At 42.9% G+C, this 22,827-nt stretch overlaps 1 protein-coding gene across 3 annotated transcripts in view; it reads left to right on the top strand.

The window, feature by feature from the left end:
* MGA (MAX dimerization protein MGA) overlaps nt 1–22,827 on the top strand; it is a 72,722-nt gene that overhangs the window by 27,632 nt on the left and 22,263 nt on the right. For 2 of the 3 annotated variants that reach the window (XM_029911444.1, XM_029911443.1), the window contains exons 11-16: nt 294–366; nt 1,844–2,364; nt 4,213–4,510; nt 12,077–12,706; nt 13,369–13,668; nt 14,681–16,404. In XM_029911444.1, the coding sequence (XP_029767304.1) occupies nt 294–366; nt 1,844–2,364; nt 4,213–4,510; nt 12,077–12,706; nt 13,369–13,668; nt 14,681–16,404 (3,546 nt within the window). The remainder of the gene's footprint in view (nt 1–293; nt 367–1,843; nt 2,365–4,212; nt 4,511–12,076; nt 12,707–13,368; nt 13,669–14,680; nt 16,405–22,827) is intronic. The other variant, XM_029911445.1, reaches the window with a different exon arrangement.

Below are 22,827 nucleotides of genomic sequence, written 5' to 3'. Positions count from 1 at the left end.
ACATTCAATATGAAATTGTCTTGTCTGGAACCTTCCTGCAGCTAGATGTAGGATTATGTGTAGTGCTTTAAATGTCCATTAATTCATAGAGCCATCATGAAATTGGAACTGTATTTTTGGAAATGCTAGTGGATATGTTTCTTTACTATGTTAAGCTCTGGACACTAGAGTGGTGAACTAGTTTATTTTAAAACATGTTTTAATGTTGAAGAAAACGTGATGTCACGTTTCAAGTAAAATTTTTCTCTTTCTTCACCTCCCCCGCCCCAACTTATTCTCTCTTCTTCTCCCAGGAGCGTGATCCTGAGCACCAGACCCTTAAAAAAGAACTTTGTGAGCTAGAGAAAGACACTGATAAAGCAGGAGGTAAGATATGAGTTTTGAGCTAAACTTAACTGCCTGCTACCTGTAAGTTTCTGGTAAAAAATATTGTAGCTATTGATGAAACCAAGGGCAGCCATGCAGGGAGAGTCCAAGAAGGTGATATGCCTAGAACTTTCATAAGTCAGTCTGAGACCCATTTAACCAGGTATGGTACCTTTAAATGGTGTACCAAAGAACTCTATTTGTAATTTTCAGCACTTCAGGTCTTGTGGTTATTACAGTTATTAATAAAATTATCTTATTATGTTTTTGATTCAGTCACCTGATTTGTCAGGAATTGTGTACAAGTACAGTGGGAAGCAAAACAGGTAAAATGTCTAGACCAAGTGCTGCTCTAAAATTTAAAATGGCAGTTATTATGATGGCTTGGTTAATAGTACAAGGCTTTGTTGCACAGTAGATTTGTGTTCACAAGTGACCATAAGATGCTTGGGATTTTTTATTACCACACTTTTGTTACAGAAGGCTCTGATACCCACGTTACACTGTCAGGCTTGTGGAGTCCTTTGTAGAATATTCCAACTAGAGTTATATGGGGCAAGGGAGTGCCTTCACCATTATGCTTGGCACTGTTTTGCAGCAACCTCCATTAGTTTGAATTGAAAGGTTAAGATAAACTGACTTTTCTCAGTGCATAATATAAAACTGAATTTGAGACTTCCAGTCCATAAAGAAATAGATTAAATAAGTGTCTGGAATAATATCTTGCATTTATACATTACCTTTCAACTCAGTGTCCCATAGGGTGCTAAGAGCTTTAAAAATGTTATACAGTCTAAAGAGAACACATCATCCACCACTGAATAAGCCTTCTTTGATGTGAAATGTGGCAACTATTTACAGTTAAGGATGGGAAGTGGAAAAAATACATCCATTTGAAAATGCCTGTGAATTTGGGTAGGCAGAAATTAATTACCAGATTTAAACGTGGCCAGGACACAGGGTTCAACATCCTTACCATTTTCAGAAAGTGCCATTGAATCGCTAATGACAACAAAAGGTCAAGCCTCTGTTTTATGTCTCCTACAAAAGACAGCACCGTGCTTGCTCCCTAATGCCATTATGGGACATTGGTTCTTTTCTGACTCCCAGGGGAAAGTGCCACCTACTGAATCACCAACACCACTCTCTGCTGCATGTTGGTGTTCCTTGGAGTTCTTGCCTCCCTGTGCTGAACTGACCCAGCCTTGTTTAGCTTGTGCGATGTGATGGGATTGCAATACAAGGTGGTATGGCTGCATGGAATGAACCATAAGGAGGTTGGAATTGTTAGTTCTCCATTGAGGTTTTATTGGTTTTTGTATCACTGTGAAGTGGGGAGTGGTGCTCGGAGCTATTATTTGACTTCCGTTTCCCTGCTGCTAATACAAGGGTGGAGGTGGGGAGAATAAAACTATATTGAATGTCCAGGTATTAAAATTCCATAGTATTGCAGAAACCTATTTCAATTCTTTCTCAGAGGAAAGCTGGTGGTCTTCCCGTAGTGAGGGGGAATCCTCCTCCGCCTCCTATGTTCGTCACACTACTCCAGGTGGGCCAGCCAAACTTATCGAGATTATCTCTGACTGCAACTGGGAGGAGGATCGCAATAAGATCTTAAGCATCCTATCACAACACATCAACAGTAACATGCCACAGTCCCTCAAAGTGGGTAGCTTCATTATTGAGTTGGCTTCAGAGCACAAGTCCCGGGATGAGAAGAACCCTCCCATCTATTCCTCCAGAGTGAAAATCTCAATGCCTTCCTGCCAGGACAAGGGTGAGAAGCCTGAGATGCCTGTCTTGGAGATTCCTGATAGTTCAGTGTCATCGTGCAAAATATCAGAAAACATAAAGTTCTTGCGGGCAGATACCTTGGACAAACTACGGGAGACGTTGCAGGGGGAAAAAGGCTTGCCTTTTTATACAGGGCTTTCTCCTGCGGGAAAGCTGGTCGCCTACAAACGCAAAGCTAATTTGAGCCCCTCAGGCTTGATTCAGGTGGGTCCTTCTGCCTTTACTGTGGAGATTAGATTCCATTTCCTCCAGTGTTCCTGAACTCCTTCATGGTACAGGAACTTACTGACTGCCTGGCTCTTTGTCTATCAAATAGACTTTCGTACTATCTGGGAGATGTTGCGGTTAAGTCCTCAGTCAGTTACACAGGCGTGTCACTTTCAGGAGTCAGTCAGTAGTAACATTCTGTATGCAGATTAGAAGTCTGAAGCATAGTCATTTAGATTGTCCTGTTGCTTGTTTTGGGGGTTGGATAGCCAAGGTGCAAAAACTTTATCAGGGTCTTTCTGATACTGTATTTGGAAAACTTAAAACAGATGCAGTTGGCTCTGTCTTTAATCAATGGTGCCTAGGGCCACAGAAGAAACAAACTTAGAGAAAGATGCACGCTGGGGAAGATCTTTAAAAGGAGACTGAACAAACTTAATTGCTTTGTGCAATAACTTATCATCCTTATCTGTCTGCTTATCCCTTTCAGACCAGGTTTTTGATCTTGAAGTGATGTCATAGTCCTGAATCTGAAATCAGTTGGTTTCTTGGAAATTATTGGTATCAGAAATTCAGCATTATGAATTAACTGTAGGATCAAGTAGGAGGGGATAAACTGTGAAGTCAGGTGAAGCCTCTTGTTAAATACAGATATCTTTGATAGAGAAAGCAATGAGAACATGTTAGGAAAAGCGTATGAATGAAAAAAGAGCAAACTGTGTTTGCATGAAGTTATATAAATACAGTGCCAGCATAAGGAGAAGCCGGACAAATATATACATTTTTAACTTTACTAAATAATTCATCAGCAAAAACAGTCTTAGACCAAGACTTTCAAGAGTGACTAGTGATCTTGGGTACCTCCATTTTTGGGACACCTTAAGTAGGCCTGATTTTCAGAAGATGAATGTTCATCTCTCTGGAAATCAGTCCCCTCTAATGTGTCTCAAGTTGGGCATCGAAAATAACCAGTCCATTTTTTAAAATACTGACTTTAGTCAATAGAGTCTCTTTGAGATTTATTTTGGAAGCTTAGAGGGTGCTGTTGACATCATGAAAATTAAAATAGTTTAATACAGCCAGAAAATAAACAATAAAGCTCTACGGCTTAGAATTTGACACAGTTCGGTGACCACAGGTGTGTAGTCCATTCTTCTTGAAGATGTTCTACTCCATCTGTCTCCCAAACAACCACTCTTGTAGCCCTTCCTTTTAACTCCTGTGCAATGGGAGGGAGAAGCTGAGTTGGAGCTAGCCCCTTATTCAGATGGGACCAAGTAGTGTCCTACATCCTATTATAATAACAAATAATAGCAAGAGTAATAATGAAAAATATTGCCAAAGTAAATTGTTTTGCAGTCTCTTTTCAAAGACTTGTCCCAATGTGCACGGCACTGTAAGTATTTTTTCTTCTGCATCTCCGGACAGCCACCAAAGGTAATTAGTTTAGTTAGAGTGATCCATTCAAAGCTTCATCCTCACATAGTTTGAATATCCATCTTTAGTCAAGACTGAGACATAAGCCGAAATGCAGGAAGGATATGTGCCAGCTTCATTCTACTTCATTTCAGTATCTTTAGACTCTATGGTTCTTTGTGAATATCCTTCCTCCTAGAGTCTGAATGGCATCTAAAATCTATGCGTTATATAGAGATGTGAAATAATTGCTTGGAGTTATCCTGAGCAGAAAGCAGATTAATAATGCCCATTCTGAATTGCAATGTTACTCTGAAAAGCACTTTTGGAAATCCCATGGAATGAAACACCTTGTTTAAAGGTGGTAAATTAGCAAGGGTTTTTTTTTTTTTTTTCCTTCACAGAATTTCCCTTTTCCACTTCTTTCAGGTTAATGGTAAAAGTTATCCTCAGGCCAAACTCCTTTTGGGACTGATGGGGGCATTACATCCAGCCAATCGGCTAGCTGCTTATATCACAGGCAGGCTGCGACCCACAGTACTTGATCTCTCAACCCTCAGTACTGTGATCTCCAAGGTAGCATCCAATGCTAAGGCAGCTGCTTCCGGGACACCATCAGTCCAGGTGCCCACCACATCAACTCCCCAAACTACATCCTCCATCAGCACTACTTCAACCCCCACTGTGACGACTCTGAAAGCTCATGTCCCAGCACAGAGACAGATAGGTAGGTTGGAACTTACTTACTGTATTTTAAATTGCCTGAAGCATAAAATAGAGAATGAGTGTACAACATTGCTGTTGATTTCTGTCCAACAGTGCACACTGCCTTTGGCTCTTAGAGTTGCCTACCTAAACTGCCTCTGCAATAAATAACCTCTTTACCTAAAACACTAAATTTTATCTTAGGTTAGAATTATGTTTGCAAAAGTTGAAAATGTGCTGCGGTAGTATTGATAAAATAAAAAAGTCAGGACAAAGGAGATTGAATGAAAAAGCACTAATTGAGTGTTTAAAGTTGGATTTTTTGTTCTGATTGGGTGTTTCTGATTTGAACTTTCTTATCTTTATCGGCCTTTATTGGTGAGAATTTCTTAAACCCAGGGGTTAAAAGAATTAGGATGAGTCTAGTCTGTGGTTCTTCACTTGTATTTTTATTTTTCTAATGGTGGTATTACACTTGAACTTCAGGTGTCAGGTCAGTGTAATGTATGAGAACAGCAAAGACACATGAAGAGACACAATGAAAAACAAGATGTTCAGAATCTGGATTAAGAGAACAACATGTGAGCAGCCATATCACACTGGTTTCTAATCTCATTAGGTTTCACAAGCTAAGCAGGGTTGGTCCTTGTCAGTTCTTGGATGGGAGACCTTCCAAAGTGTAAACGAAAGGTTCTTTGAGCAGTGTCCCTATGGATGCTCCACTGTGGGTGTGCTTGCCTCCCTGCACTGCTAATCGGAGAATTTCAGTAGCAGTCTTCATTAGGCCCATACATGGGCAGTCTTTCCTTGTGCCCCGCCACGAGGCTAGCCAGCATGTGTGGCTAACCTGCCCTGAATTCCTTCTCAATTGCCCCTGGCTAGAGATGGAGCCATTAGCAGTCCATTTGTGGCCATTAGCTTCTTAAACATTTCTATAGTTAGTCTCCTCAGTCTTAGTTGTAGTTTTTTTTCTCTTTATTTTTTCTTCCTGAACAAAAATACTTTATTTCCCCCCCATTTTTTGTTGGGGACCCTAACCCCAATAGGGTATGCCCGGTTCACCGGGCTTCAGGAAGTGCCTCTCCTGCAAAGAGGCCATCCCTGTAGCAGACAAGCACTCCCTGGCGCATACACTGCCTCTGGGAAGGCCACATTCCACAGAAGTGTGGTGTCTGTCACACCTATGTCTCGAATGGTCAGGAAGCTGAGACAAAAGATCATCTTCATGGAGGGAAGCCCTCAAACTTCCTCCCCAGACCCGCACCGACAGTCACCTGGCAGATGTGAGTCTTCCCCACAGCCCTCAACATCCAAGGACTGTGGGTCGAAGAAATCAGCTGCAACCCCCTCTTGTAATTCATCAAAAAAGAGAGTGGGAAGTCTCCAGAGTGAGCCCCGAAAGGGACGCTAGGTATCATCGATACCGTCTGCCCAGAGATAATCCCAGCCTGGTACCCACAGCTCACGAAGATCTGGAATGGCAGGTACCATTAACATGCTTAAGGCACGGACACTGGGTCAGCGATATAGACAAACAAAGGTAAGAGCCAGCACTTCAGTAAGAAGACGCTGCTGGTACATGCTGTACCATTGGCACTGTCATCAATGCCATGACCAGCACTAGCATGTTACAGGCAAGATCCCAGACTCCTTCAGTACCACCAGCGGCACCAGGTTGGTCAGAACCACTGGAATTCCTGCATTCAAGAGACCTCCAGTATCTGATGTACCGGAATCTCCTCTTCTTGGCACTGGGATCTTGGCACTGAGTCTTCTCCTAGTTGAGGAGCTTTCGCTGCTGCCCTGCCACACACTTCTGCTCTCTAGTGTGGACTCAGACAGCGAGCCAGAGAAGACCATTTCCCACTGTTCCTCTCGTGCTCCCTATGGTGTCCACTAACAAGAGGCCCTCCGAGCATACCCTCAGATGGCCCCACCACCACTACCTTTGTACACTAACCATAGGCACTACCACTGGGCTCTATTCCACCTCCCCGGTGGCTGTACTGGGATCCTTGGATTGCATAGCGTCCCCACGCTTCTCGGGTTTCCAGCTTTACCCGTGAACCCCCGAGACGTTCCCCCTTGGCCATGGCATCCAGAACCTCAGAGCCTCTGGAGGAGATTGTGGAGGAACAGGAGGGCGGTACTGAGAAAGAGGTGACTCCAAAGACCAATTTATCTTCCTCCCTCCCCCTCCCCCCCCAGATGAGGCCATCATGCCTCCACCACTGTCCTTAGCTGATGGCTTCCGGCTTTTCCAGGACTTGGCAGAGAAAGTTACAGATACTCTGCAGATACCCTTGGAGGAAGTCAAGGACACCCATTACAAACTAGTTGACACAGTACACTCATCCTCTAATATAGCCCACCCCATTAATGAGGCTCTCCTGGATCCCGCAAAAAACGTATGGCAGACCCCAGCATCGGTGATGCCTACTTGTAAGTGGGCTGATAAAAAATATTATGTCCTGGTTAGGGAGACGGAATTTCTCTTCTCCCACCCTCCACCCAATTCCATCATCATGGACGCTGTAAACTCTTGGGGCCATCAACACCAAATGAAGTCCACTCCCTACGACAAGGATTGGAAATGCTTGGACTTCTTCGGGAGGAAAGCCTATTCCTGGCCACCCTACAGTTCCAAATCGCTGCTTATCAAGCCATCCCTGTCAACTATTCTAAACGTAGCAACTTTATCGATCAGCTTCCCGAGTTACAGCGTGACCAGTTCAATGCTATCATCCAGGAGGGACAGCTAGTAGTCAAAACAGCGCTACAGTCTGCCCTCGATGCAGCTGATACAGTGACCCGGTCCATCTCCACAGCAGTGGTTATGCAACGTGCGTCATGGTTACACCTTTTGGACTTCCTTAAAGAGGTGCAGTTGACTATTGAAGACCTTCCCTTGGAAGGCACCAAGCTCTTTGCGGTGAAGATGGACTTATCTCTTCATACCCTTGAAGATTCTAGGGCCACTCTCTGCTCGTTAGGGATCTACATGCCCGAACAAAAGAGAAAATTCAGTCCACAGCCCCAACACAAACCACGCAACTTCCAGTACACAAGTCAGTGCTATTACAGACCTCAGAGGAAGAAATCTAGGTTCCCCAGGCGTAAACCATCTGGCCCACAGCCTTCCACGTCACAACCGTTCACCTCCAAACACCAATTTTGATGTGTTGGTCAAGGAATCGACGGACCACTCCCCACAACAGCTGACCAACGTTTCCTACCCAGTTGGCTTGTCTTGCAACGTTCTGCAGCACCTGGGAACGTGTAACATTGGATCAATGGGTCCTGGAAATTGTTCGCAATGAGTATTTCATCTACTTTACCTCCCTCCCTATTCCACAACATTCTACCCTGTGGCCCTTTTCAGGGACCCTTCTCATAAGAGTTAACTACGACAAGATAGATCGTCTCCTCCAGTTAGGAGACCTAGAAACCAGTACCTCGACATCTACGAGGCAAAGGGTTTTTACTCTCGCTATTTTCTAATACCCAAAAGGAAGGGAGGTTGGAGACCCATACTAGACCTCAGAGCACTCAACAAGTTTGTCAAAGCTCAAAAATTCAAGATGGTCACTCTAGCTATGATTATTCCAGCCGTGGATCAGGGAGACTAGTTTTTGGCCCTTGACCTTCAGGACACCTACTTCCATATCGCAGTCCTACCGTTCCACAGACTGTTCCTCAGATTTACCTTGGGAAAAGACCTCTAACAGTACAGAGTACTCCTCATTTGGGCTATCATTGGCTAAAGAGTATTCTCCGAGGTCCTCTCAGTAGTGTCCATGCACCTATGCTCCCAAGGGATCATGATTTGCCCCTACCTGGATGATTGCCTCCTTCCAAGAGGCTCACCAAATCCACAATAGACCTGTTCATGGAACTGGGCCTACAGATCAATGGCCAGAAGTCAACCCTCACTCCAGTGCAGCGCCTGGAATTCATAGGCACTGACCTCGACTTGTTACAGGCCAGAGTGTCCTGCCTCAACACAGATTCCTCTCTTTGGCCACACTCATAGAGACCATTCAAAATAACCCACAAATATCAGCGAGACACTGCCTACGACTCTTGGGGCATATGGCAGCGGGCACAGTGGTAATACCACATGCCAGGCTTCATATGTGATGTCTCCAGATGTGGTTTGAGTCAATGTACAGACCAAATGGAGACAGACTAGACAAACCCCTGTCACGACCCATCAGGATCAAAAACTCCTTGGGCTGGTACTTACCTGCAAAAATGTTTGCCAAGAGATCCCCTTTTCACAAACCTCACCCCCATCCCCTGTCATTGTTTTTCACCATCAGTGCTTCCATCATAGGATGGGGTGCACATCTAAATGACCTCACAATACAAGGCAAATGGTCATCCATGGAGATATCTCTTCACATCAACCTCCTTGAACTCAGGGTGGTCAGGAATGCCTGTGCCTGTTTCCTCCCACTGATCAAGGTATTGCACACAGGAGTCCTAATAGACAACATAGCGTGCATGTACTATATAAACGGACAAGGGGAAGCCAGATCATCCTCCCTGTGGGCAGAAGCAGTAAGAGTATGGAATTGGTGCATGTCTCATGACATTACATTATCAGAGGCTTACCTTCAGGGCACACAAAACTTGATAGCGGACAGTCTCAGTTGCATGTTCTCACACTACCACGAATGGGAGATAAATCCAGCAGTACTCCAAGACCTGTTCAGGCGGTGGGGGACACCGACCACAGACCTGTTTGCCATTCACCTGGACAAGAAAATGTCCGTGTTACTGCTCCATAGTAGGGATAGGGCAACACTACCTGGGTGATGCTCTCCTTCCCTGGGACAGGGACCTTCTCTATGCCTTTCCTCTGTTTCCCCTGCTGTCAAAAGTCCTATTAAAAATAAAAAGAGAAGGAGCACATGTCGTACTGATCACTCCCACTTGGCCAAGATAGACTTGGTACTCTTACCTGTCAAAACTCGTGACTTGCCCACTGATCTCTCTCCATGCCATTCTGTACCGCCTCTCGCAGAACAAAGGATGCACTCTATATCCCAACCTGGGATTCTTCGCCTCAGGGCATGGCTCCTTCATGGAGCCATAGAGAGCTCCTGCTCGAAGGAGGTACAAGAGGCATTGCTATACAGTAGAAAGTCCTCAACATGCCGTACTTACCTGCAGAAATGGTCCAGGTTCCAGATTTGGTGTACTTCCCAAAAAATCTCCCCAACATCTGCAGCTCTTCCAAAGATCTGAGACTATGTACTGACTCCAAAAAATATCGGGACGTTCTCTTCGGGTCCACCTAGTGCATGGGTGGGCAAACTTTTTGGCCTGAGGGCCACATCAGGGTTCCGAAACTGTATGGAGAGCTGGTGTAGTATATTAAATTGCTCCCCATAGGAATGTGCTACTTACGGTGTACTACTTACAGCTGCCAGTCCTGGTGCTCTGAGCAGCATGGTGGGGTGGGGAGGGTTGGATAAGGGGCAGGAGGTCCTGGGGGGCAGACAGGGAACAGGGGCGGTTGGATAGGCATCGGAGTCCCAGGGAGCCTGTCAGGGGGCGGGGGTGTGGATAGGGGTCGGGCAGTCAGGGGACAGGGAGTGGAGGGACAGTATTCTTTTGGAACAAGGTTAAGCTCAGGCCAAATACAAAATTCATCCCTAAGGTAACCTTCTAGCATCACATGAACCAGTTGATTCACCTTCCAATTTTTTACTCCAAGCCTCACTGCAGCAACAGGGAGGCTATATTGCATACACTAAATGTCAGGAGAGCCCTAGCCTTTTACCAGGCTAGGACAATTATCTGGTTTGCAACATGACCTCTCCAGATAGTATCCACACACACTCCATGAGATCGGTCTCCTCATCTGTTCCCTTCTTCAAGAATGTCCCTATCTCAGAAATGTGTAAAGTGGTGAGATGGGCATCCGTCCACGCCTTCGCAGAACACTGTGATCACTGGGGACTCCACCTCCTCTTTGGCTCCATAGTAATGCCATTTGTAACTGACCCGACTCCAAAGCCCCAGCCCTCCTGTAGGAATATTGCTCAGGAGTCACCTACAGTGGAGCACCAGTAGGGACACTACTTGAAGAAGAAGAAGTTACTCACCTTGTGCAGTAACGACGGTTCTTCGAGATGTGTCCCCCTATGGTTGCTCCACTACCTCTACTTCATAGTTCTTGTCTATGACTTTGAGGTAGAGAAAGGAACTGAGGAGGGTTAGCCTGCATGTGCTGGTTAGCCTTGTGGCAGGGCACAATGATAAGCGATGCATGTGCGGGTCAAATGGACACTGCTACCGAAGTTCTCCGATCAGCAGCACAGGGGCGCAAGCACACCTTCTGTGGAGCACCCATAGCGACACACATCTTGAAGAACGGTCATTACTGCACAAGGTGAGTAACTACTACTTCTGAAAAACGTGCACTTTTTTATCTGAGTCAGTACTGAAATGGAACCCCAGCATGACATGAAGGGATACTGTGCTGTAAGAAGTGCTAGCTTTTGGGTAAGATGTGAAATCTAGGAGCCCAACAACTTGGTCATTAACAATTCCAAGAAGCTCTGGACAAGAGAAGGGCGTGTTAATTTGTGTTTTGGCAAAATTCTGATTTGTGGTTAGCTGTGTTCTTGCTACCTAAATACACTGCAGGGGGTAAACTGGATGTGCTGTTTTCTCCTTCCTGTAGTAAACTTTTGCATTGTATTTCTATGCAATTTTGAAGAGGTGGCTGCATTTCAATGGTGGGTGAAGTAATTTTTGCATATCTAATGTGTCAAAACTGTTTTGGCATCCTTCTGGACTAAAGGTGCTACATACATATAAGATTATGATATTTTTTATTAAGAGTTAGGCTTGCCTTGTGGTAATCCTCTGTGCTGTCACACTAGATGTTCAGATTCTATTCCCCAACTGATAAGGGTCTGGGTGCTATGGAGTCAGCATTCTGAGCCGTGGAGAGCAAGGGATGAGGGCAGGGAGCGTCTCAGTAGTGACTCCCTCTGCTTGCTTGAACGTTGTGTCAAAGGGGAGTCCCATCCAGTCCTCAGCTGGAAGGGTGGTGATTGCAATGTGAAGGGCATGGCAAACCCTACCCCAACTTAGAAATAAGTGGCTGACGTAACAAGTGGATGCAGTGGTAAGGGGATGGAGACCAAGAAGCAGTGAAAGGAGGAAGACCTCACAGCGAAGCTTTTATGGGAAGATTTTAAGAATTAGAGAATCCCTTATGAGCCAATTATTTCCGGTTCCTTTTTTTCATGTACTGAAATTGTAATTCTCTATTTGTAGTGTCACAATAAAGATCGTAATGTCATAGAGCCTGATTCTTTTGCATGGCTAGGAAGAAATGCAGCAGAAAGTTGTAAATCTTGAATAAAACATAATTTTTTAATAATGTAAAGCCTGTTCATGACAACAATAAAGTGAATGGCCATGTTTTGAAATGTTTCAGTTCATATACAAGGTGCTCTTTAACAACATTGGGTCCTTAATTTTTGCTAAATTGACTACTGCAGCACCTCATGCAGGGCAAAGAGGGAACCTGTTGAGATTTTGACCTGCAAGTTTTTATTTGCAGCTGCTCGACCCTCACCTGGTGGTGTGTTCACACAGTTTGTGATGAGTAAAGTTGGAGCTCTGCAGCAGAAGATTCCTGGAGTTAGCACACCCCAACCCCTGACAGGGCCACAGAAGTTCAATGTCAGGCCTACACCAATAATGGTCGTCACTCCAATGGTTCCCTCAAGGCCATCTCCAGTTTACTGCACTGTCTCTCCTCCCGTCACTGCAACTACCACCACCTCTCCAGTTGCTTTAGAAAGTGTTACCACTTCATCTACTGTGACCACTACTAGCCATACAAGAGCTAATGAATCTACCCACTCTCCTCCTGGCATTGCCATTACTGGTGCTTCTGGAACATCTGAAACCAGCGCCTGTACTACTGTCTCGCCCACTACCCCTACAGCCACTGTGAACATAACAAAAGCAACTGGAATGACTACACCAGTAGCGACCATATCATTTCCTAAATCTGTAGTAACTACACCAACCATTAATCATCCTGTTCCTACCACCACCTCATCCCCAGTTGTGGTGACAACAACTGCAGTCACATCCATGGTGACCACTCCACCCTCGTCTGTTGGTTCTGTTCCTATTATACTCTCTGGAATTAATACAAGTCCTTCACTGAATCCAAGACCAGGTAAGGTTCAGGCAGTACTGGCTAATTGTTGCCGGAAACACCGGTTGCATCAGAATTGGAATAAGTCTGCAACTGTACAGTTCCATCAGAGAGAAAAAAGTGGGACGAGGCAGCTCAGCGGAATGGGGTATGGAGCCTTCATTTCTTAAGTTTCTGCTTTGAATTCAGGTCAGGTTGTTAGTAAACAGAAACTAGCCATGTGATGATTGTTCGCTGGGTAATATGAAATGAGTTGGTGGTTTCAGTCCATTTCCTAGCTGATAAATGTCTTATCACAAAACCATCACTACAGTAGTTGTCTCTAATTGGTATACTCATTGGTAATCTTGGTACAAAGGCCAAGAACTAGGCACGGAAGCAGATAATTACCCTCTCAGTCCATGATTCTTCCGTGTGGTTGAGGAGATTATTGACAGAGTAGAGTGGAGAAGATTTACTGCTCTGGTCTATGCTATATGTGTTTTGTGGATAAATGGAGGATGTTGAAATTACATGTTATAAAATAGTTTTTAAAGGGATATTGTTAGTTGAAGAATGACACTTCTGTCTGAAAACATCTTACCTATTTTGGTACAAGTAAAGCCAAATGATTTATGTGATTGTTTCTGTCAAGGAGTATTGAGAATCCTATTGTGAATCCTATTTTTGTACTAACTTTTCAGAAGATGGTTCTTCTCAGACTACAACTGCAAGCCCCCAAGGGCTGTCTTCTGGAACAGAGAAGCGTGGGGGACCCCGATTACTGCTGATTCCAGTGCATCAAGGTTCTCCTGCTTTACGACCCCTCCATAATGTGCAGCTTGCTCAGGGACATAGAATGATCCTGCAGCCTCTCAGGAGCCCCGGTGGGGTAAACCTATTTCGACATCCCAATGGACAGATCATCCAGCTTGTTCCACTGCATCAGCTCCGAGCTGCTGGCACCCAATCCAACATTCAGCCAGTAATGTTCCGCAATCCAGGTACAAAGTCTTCGCCATTCTTTCCTGATTCTTCAGTGTATTGTTTGGGAGTAAATCTTGTAGCAGATGAGCTTTCCTTTGTCACGTGCCCCTTTTTCCACTGAAAGTCAAAGTAATTGCATAGAACTAGTACAGGACTCTAGGATTATTTGTGTTTTGAGATTTCACTACCACACTGCCAAGAAAAAAATGCCCATAATGTGTCTTGCTTGTGTAGGTTGGGAGAGTAAAGTATAATCATTCAGATATGATGTGATGTAGGATGAAATATCACTTGTCTTAAATTGAAAAAGTGTTGTCAGTACTTCCCTTACCCAAAATTTAGAAATTTTGTGCGCTAGGTAAAGACTTCTTTATGTCTAGCAAAGGGTCAATATACTATCTCAGCCTTATTTTAAGGAAATCAGATTGATCACTTTGGTGAGTAGAAATCTGACCATTTGCCACTAGCCAAAATTGTTTTGACAAAAAATGGCTTTTTAGATTAAATGAAAAATTTTGTGAAAAATTAATTTAATCAAATTTCAGAACTGTTCATTTTGTTTTGGTGAGGAAAATTACACTATTTTACATTTTAAAGAAGAGAAAGAGGGACAAGTAAAGAAAAAAGTGAGTGTTCCTTCCCACCACCACCAAAATGAAATGAAATATTTTAAATTTGAATTGTTTTGAAATTTTCTGACAACATTTGTAAAGGAAAGAAAGTTAGTTTATTTTGAATTGTTTTTATGAAAACTTTTTCTCACAAGGCCTAATAACCACCTTTTCAACACATTGATGAAACTTGTGTATTAACTGCCAAAATATGGAAGAGTGTGTCATTTGTGGAAATCTTATGGTAGCATACCTCTTATGCAGCACTAGTTATTATATTGAAATTCTGTGGTTTAGTACTTTGTTATATTATAATCCTTAGAAGAAGATCTGTCTGCTTTAATTTATATAACATCAAATACTAGAATCTGGAGGAGTGATTCTAGGAAATATTGATTGTGTTTCATCTCTCTCATAGGCTCTGTTGTAGGAATCCGGTTGCCTGGGCCTTCTAAGCCTCCTGAGACACCTGTATCACCTATGTCCTCCACTTCTGTTACTTCGGTTTCCCCTGCCAAAAACCCAGCAGTACAAACAGTTGGATCCAAGTCTGCACTTACAGCTAATTTGGTCACTCAAGCACCATCCATCCTTCCGTCAGTACCCAGTTTTGTGTCACAAGCAGGCACCCTGACTCTGAGGATCTCTCCTCCAGGAGCAAGCAGCATTGCAGGTCAGACAGGCTCTGAATCTAAAATAATGTGCAACTCAGGTGGTCAACCAACTAATGCTGCCAGTCTCATACCCCTTCAGTCTGGCAGTTTTGCCTTGCTTCAGCTCCCAGGACAGAAGTCTGTCCCAAACTCTATTCTTCATCATGTTGCATCCCTCCAGATAAAGAAAGATTCCCAGAATGTAAGCCAAAAGGATGAGTCTAGTCCTACTAAGCAGCAAGAGCCTGAGAAGGCTTCACATTCAGAAGATGTAGAAGTCATGGAGTCAGAGGTCACAGTGTCAGATAGCAAACAAGAGGAAAATGAGTTGCCATCAGATCAATCAAATAGTACTGATAAGTCTGCAGCTGATGTGATCCCATCTGACAGAAACTTCACTGCCTCAGAGATGGCTGAGAAGGATCCAGAGATGCTGGAGGATTACACAGATGACATTCCCAGCTTCCAGCATGATGTTTCTGCAGATGTCATATCATCAGACCACTCATACATCAGTGAGAAGCCAATCAGTGAGAAAAACAAAGTGATCACTGAAAAGAAAGAGGACTCTGTACATTCTGAAGAAGTATTGGAGGAAGTTTCAGATAACTCAGGGACTATTTCAGAATTACTAGGTCAAGCAGTAGTTGCTCCTGCAACTACTGCATATCCAGAGAGTCCCAGGGAGCAGGAAGAGACGGCACTGTTAAAGAGCCATGTGGAGGAGTACACGAGCACTGTAGAAGCAGAGAGTCCAGATACTGAACAGGAGGGAAATGCACAGCCACAGAAAAAAGGGGAAGAGAAGGTGAATGCTGCACAGTCACAGAGTCCACAGGAAAAGCAAGAGATTTATGCACAGCTGGAAAACAAAGACAAGCAGCAGGAAGGGACCCAACCACTTCAGAACCAAAAAGAGCTCCAGGAGAGCATTGCACAGCCTGAGGTCAAAAGGAAGGAATGTGAGGACTCTATAGAGACAGAGAACATAATGGAGGAACGGGAAAATAAATCTGAGATCATTTATACCAAGGAACATGGTAATAATTCAGGGGAGATGCATGTGGAAAATACAGATGAGTGTAAAAGAAATCTAGATATCCAGGAAAAACTTAATGCTCCTAACCAAGAACAAGGCACCACTGGTTTTCAGAAAGAAAGTGAAAATGCTAAGGATAACTCAAGTCATGTCAACAGTTCTTGGAACACAATATCTAGTAAGACAACTGATTTAGACAACAAAAGTAACACTGAGAGAGAGAACAAAGTTGAGAAATCTGTTAAAGGTTATTTCCTGACCCCAGAACAGAGATCACAAGAACCCAAACACCACAAAAAGGGTTATACTCCTACTGTTGATATTACCATTGATGATGTGGAAGGGGAGGAGGAAGATGATGATGATGAAAAAACTGATGATTCTGCTGATGAGATGCTGGATGGAGCGTCTGATTTCCAGAGTGAAGAGGAAGTGGATGTGGAAAAATTGGTGAGTATCTATCTCTTTTTTTAAAATTAAAAATTCTCCGATTTTTGAAAGATAAATGACTTAAAAATTCAACAAACTAATCATGTGTCCAGGCACAATAGGCGCCTAGAAGGCTCACTGGTAGTTAATGCACTGCTCTTCTGTTACTTCAGAAGACCTGGATACGGGTTCAAGTGAAAATATTTTTGGTTTCATTCTAGTTACGCAAACTCCTGACACAACTTGGCACTATTAGTGGCATTTCTTCTGTTTGAGAAATTCACAGGACTGGAAATAGAGTTGTCTGTTTCACAGATCAGGATTGAGATGAATTGGCAGAGCTCTGGTACGAATATTGCTCATTGCTAGGGCCCTACCAAATTCACGGTCCATTTTGGTCAATTTCATGGCCAGAGGATTTTAAAATTGGTCAATTTAGCATTTTCAGATGTTTACATCTGAAATTTCACAGTGTTGTAATTGGGGGGGGGGTCCTAACCCAAAAGGAGGTCGTGGGGGGTTGCAAAGCTGATGTAGGGGGGTCATGGAATTGCCACCCTCTTTCTGTGCAGCTGAAGGCAGCGGCCACGGCACTTCCTGCAGCTGGGGGAGATTCCCAGAGGTGGAGGTGGGTCTGATCTTCCCTGTGCTGCTGGGAGCCTTCAGAGCTGGCAGCAGCCACAGAGCTTCCTGCAGCTGGGGGGAGGTACCCGAAGGTGGGTCTGATCTTCCCCTGAGAGCAGCCTTGTAGAGGAAGAGGAAGTCCTGTCCCTCCCCAGCCCAGCAGACTAGCAGCTGGAGCCTGGTGAACGGTAGGAGCCCCTGGCCAGGGTGCCCCCAGCCCTGCTCCCAATCTCTAATAGCTAGATTTCACGGAGGAGGTCTGATTTTACAGTCCATGTCATGTTTTTCATGGCCATGAATTTAGTAGGGCCATACTCATTGCCTTCTTGCAGTATATAGGTTCAGGCTAATTCTGTTTGTCACCTTAGAACATAAGAAATTTTAGGATAGTGAAAAAAACATCTGGCCTAACATGCCAGACCTTTTGAATTCCATTTTAATTTCATCTTCCTGCCTTTCCACCATATCCCTTGGTCCATTCTAGAAACAAGTGTTAGGTATTTTTTGAACTCCTCCTTTAGTGTTAATTGTCTTCCCTAGTATGTTATTTCATGTCCATGAAAGAGTTCTGCCCAAGTTTCCAAGTTGTTTAGATGGCTTAGTACTTTTGTACTCTTACTAGGTTATAAATAGCATCTGTCAATTTTATCAAACCTTTTTAAATTTTTTGTCTTACTGTGAGAATAATCCCAGCTCCTTTTACATCTCTTCGTTATTTGGTTTATCACACATATTATCTTCCATTTATATTGTCCTACACTAAAGCTTGTAATACCTTCCCTGTGGAACGGTGCTCAATACTGCATTATAGTGTTCCTGAGGTGGTCTTACAAGTGCACTATACTGTAACAGCATCCCTCAAACTGTTAATACAGCCTAGTATCCTGTTGGTCTTTTGTACCACTGCTGTGCACTGGAACATGATGATTTCAGTGATTTGCCAATAGTCTCTTCAGTTGACAGTAGAGGACTTTCCTATTGCTAAAATCAATGGGTGTTTCATTTGGCACATGTTATCTAGATTGGTGATTTGCTCTCTGTCACCTAAACTATCCAGATTCATTAGAATTTCATTTTAATTTTTTTCTCCTTTCTCATTTTGCCTCCAAGTTTAGTTTATTGTACAAAGCTGGAGATCTTGTTTTCAGCTTTCATTCAAATTACTTGCATATATATTAAAATATCCCTAAAACCAAACCTTGACATTGTTTTTCAGAGATGTACTGATATATGAAGTGGGTATGTGGAGGAGTGGGTGTTTTTGTTTATTTTGATTTTATTTTTTGTTGTGTTTTGGGAGGCAGTTGTGGGGGAATTAAAACCAAAAAAGAGCTAGCATCCAGATATTTAGCTTCATTATGATACAGTTGTGCTATATCATTTTACAAAGTCTTTTTTACTGTTTTATTATGATGTGACTGCCATCACTGCATAATTGAGGTTACAGCTGAGCTTTAAATATAAGCCCGATTTTGTTTTCTTTTCCCCAAAGAACAATGCAACAAAGTAATATCTGCTTCCAGATTTATGTTAGATCTGGGGCAATTCTATAAAATTTGAAATGACTTGGGCAGTGAGTTCTTGGATCATGGTACCCAAGACCTAGAACTCTTAAACACAGTTTCAAAAGCCTTCCATTAAAAAAAGCCTTTTTATTGTTTAAAAAAAAAAAGAGAGAGAGAAATAAAACTGTTTACTGGATTCCCCTAGCTGATATCTGGTGGTCATAACCAGGTTTTAGTCTGCTATTGTCAAATTACAAAAGCTCTTAACATTTTTCATTAGTTATCTTGCTCGAGACTGTCTGCTCCAGTAAGCTTAGTTTAGCATGGCAAATGCCTACTGAGAACTAAACTTTAAATAAATAAATATCTACCCTTTTTTCTTACCCTGTGAGGTCTACTTCTGTAATCTGGTCACTAGGGAGGCTTGTCAATTGGAGGAACAAAGGGAATGTTTCCGTCAAAGGCTGAGGGCAAGTCTACGCTACCACGCTACATCAGTGCAGCTGTGTCACTGTAGTGCATCTGGTGAAGAAGTGCTATGCCAATGGAAGAGCACTCTCCTGTCAGTATAATTACTCCACTTCAGCGAGAAACATAAGCTATGTCGGCAGGAGATGCTCTCCCACCAGCATTGCTCCAGTGTGGATAGCGTGAAACTTGCATTTCTTGGGGGGCTTTTTCACACCTGAGCGACGTAAGTTAGATCAACTTAACTGTTAGCATAGACCTGCCCTCTCAGAAGGAGTCCAAGAAACCTCATTGGGGTCTTTTGGGGTTTCTTCCTTACTATTGAACCTAAGGAGGTGATCAGGAGAATGCCTATGTGCAAAGCCCACTTCCAGTCCTCCCCTCCCTGCAGAACTCATGGGGTCCTCTGGTTCAGTCCACCTATAATTCATCAATGGGGAACCCCGCTGCTGCAAACCACAAGAGGTATGCTGGGTGGAGAAGGAAGGAGACGGGAAGCACTGACACTTCGCTTTCTCATCTTATATGTCTAAAGTTGCACCGGAGTGCACACTCTGTATCTGGACCACTGCAACTGACAGCTCCCCATGCCCTTCAGTAAGTCACTTGCTCCACCATATCTTCATACACCCTCGCCTTCCAGAGATCCATTCTTCCCCCATGAACCCCACACCAGGCACCTAGTGGTTTGTAGTTGTGGGAGTGCTCAGGAGTAATTCATAGGGGATTTGCTAGAGCTTCACCTAGGATGCCCTTCACCCTGTAGATCCCAGCAGTGTGATTCCCCTCTGACAGACCGTAGGTTTGGTGAATGAGACAGGGAGGAGAGGGTGTTTTTCTGCCTTCTTTTCTTGCACCACTGAGGTGATCCTGTGTGTCCCCCTTGCCACCCCTACATCTCTTTGCTAATAATTGTCCCTCCAGTTACGAATCTCAGGTAAGGGTCAAGGAGGAAAGACTTTTCTGGCTAGAATTCATGGGAGGGAGGCCATGTGGACATAGGGGAAACGAAAGTTCTTCGAGTATGTGTTAATGTGGATCCCAACATGGGAGCGCATGTACCTCATGTGTGAAATCAGTGTCTTTTGAATAGCAGTGTCTGTCAGGGCCATGCATGTGCTCTCTGCCTCCTGTGCCCGCATACAAGTGCATAAAGCATGGAGTGGCTGTGACCCTGCCTCAGTTCTTTCTTACTATCCATGGCAGCGAAATGAAACCTGGCTCCCTAGTTTTTTACTCCGGGTAAAACTCTTAATGCTTTTTTCAGCATCTTCAGAAATCTTCTGATCTTCTGATATACAACCACCCTGAACCTCCTCAACTTGTCTAGACTGATTACTGATGGTCAGATATTGCCCCCATCCCCATACACCCCTCCAAAAGAGCTCCTCAACATGGCTGATTGAAACTTGCATGCTTCAAGTCCTTTCTGTCCTGTGATGGACGAATTCCTTTGAAAGATGGACAAAGCAGTTGTCTCTTCTGTTTAGAAGAGGCCAAACTACCTTAACTGTACTTGTATAGCAACATCTTGGAAAAAAATCATATAAACATACTACTTTATCTGTCCATAATTAAGACCTTTCATTTTTATCAGAGGCCACAAAAACTAGAATCCCAGTTTAATTGCATAGTTGTTGGATCAGGGTGGATTTGATTTAAATTATGATTTAAAAGAAGTCTTGATTTAATCATGGATTTCTACATAAAAGTGCATTCTTGTTGGTTATTATAACCTTAATACATATTCTTCACAACTCAGAGATAGATGTAGGTTTCATTTTTAGAAGATAGACACTATACATTTTTAAACAGTGATTTATTTTGAAAACTTTTCAGATTAGTTTTACAGCTATATCAGAAGATGAATGATTGTTTTGGTTATTTCATTTACCAAAGGTAATTGAAGCAGATAGTTCACCTCCCAAAGACTTCATAAATATCTCCAATTCAACAGGTTAATCATTAATATTTGGAGGATTTTCTTGCCATGCTGTATTAGGATGAGAACATCACCAGACAGACTTTTAAATTGTTTTATTTAACTAAAACAACAACGTTACGTATTCTGGATTTTTTTCTTCAACAGCAAACATATAATATTTTAACAAAACAAGCATATGAATTTTTGAGTTTAGTTAGACATTCAAGTTTTTTTAAAATCAGGTTTGTTTGTTTTTTAATTGTTTTTAACTAAAATAGTTAAATGAAATATTTTTAAAAAAACAACAAATTAAATCAACTATGTCAACATGAGAAACTTTAAATATTGGCTTCTGCAGCTAACTCAGTCGTCTTCACCTTCATTTCCCTGTTTGTTCATAATCTGGAAAAGAAAAACAAGCTTTCCTGCTTTTTCAGGTCCCAAACGATTTCTCAATTTGGAATGAATTAGTCCAAAGAAAGAAAATATTCTTTCTATACCGGCAGAAGAAACTACCGCTGTTAAAAGTGAGATTATCACTTCAACAGTCTCTGAATCCAAGTGCTTAAGTGACTTCCACCAGTTCACTGGTGTGACTTTCTTTAAAACCGCATCAGCAAACATATTTCTTGAATGGTTCACCTTTAGCTCTGAAGTTTATTATAGTTGACATTATGGAGGGATGATTGCTGGATGTCCATGTCATAGCCAGCTCCTCTTCTTCAGCAGTTAAGATTTGATCCTGGTACCGAGTATTGAGAATATTTGCAAGAAAATGAGCTGGAGATAGTGCTTGTCCCATTTGTTTTTTTAATGCTTGTAATTTAACTCTGTCATTGCATATTTCTCTTTTTAAGATCTCACTCAGTTCCTTCCAAATTTCTACAGCGTCAGCAATAAAACAGCTATTTATCTGCAGTTTGTTCAAGGCTACAGAAACAGGCTTCAGGGTACTCAGCATGTGTTCAACATTTCTCTTAAGCCCAATGTTGAGAACTTTGGCTGTGACAGTGCCATCTATTTTTTCACGATTTTGTTCACAAACTGTCATTGGATTAGGCCAGTTCTTGATATAGTGCTCAAAACAGTCCACTACTGAGTTCCATTGCCCGTCTTGTGGGAGAGTTAGCTTGGTTCCTCCCACTTTTTTCAGAGCAGCTGGTGCAAAGTGGTTGTTACAGAAGTATTTTGCAATTTCAACAACATTAGCCTTTATTTCTGGAACACTGAAGTCTTTGGCTAGGAGGTGCATCAAATGAGCACTGCAACCCTATGTCATTAGCTTGGGACTGTCTTCTAAATAATTTCGTCTCATCTTGGATACATTTGCAGTATTGTCTGTGACCAAGCTGCGTACTAGACATTTGCATTTTTTTCAGTTTGTTATAGCTTTTACTGCTACTTCTTGTAAGTATTCTACTGTGTGTGTATTTCCTGATGTATCAATTGTTTCTGTAAGGAAGACATTCCCTTTTTCTGTTGTCACACAAGCACATACAGCAGGATCATTGTGGACATTGCTCCACCCATCAAGACTCAGGTTAACAATTTTACCCTCTAGACCCTTTGCACACTGCTCAATTTCTATTTCATACACTTTATCCAGCAATTTGCCTGCGACATCTGCTCTGTTGGGTGGACTGTATCCTGGTCTTAATGACTGAACCATGTTAATGAAGTGTGGGTTCTCAATCACAGGGAAAGGAGATTTTGTTGCATAAACAAATTAGGCAATTTTTTCGTCAGTTACCTCTTTTTGTAATTTGCTGGTTCTTATCACAAACTTATCTATGGTTGTTTCTGGATGATGGAGATATTTTTTTTCTTTTTGCTACAGGTGCTATACTGTGGCTATGTGACATACATGATGTGACTGAAACACTATCATTGGCAGATAACTCTGAAACTATAGAAAATGATGGT

This window comes from Terrapene carolina, unplaced genomic scaffold (genome assembly GCF_002925995.2).
Source record: "Terrapene carolina triunguis isolate 2854851 unplaced genomic scaffold, T_m_triunguis-2.0 Scaffold96, whole genome shotgun sequence".
NCBI classification, from domain to species: Eukaryota; Metazoa; Chordata; order Testudines; family Emydidae; genus Terrapene; species Terrapene triunguis.
Note: the sequence above shows the minus strand (reverse complement) of the source record. Positions and strands in the feature narration are given on the sequence as shown.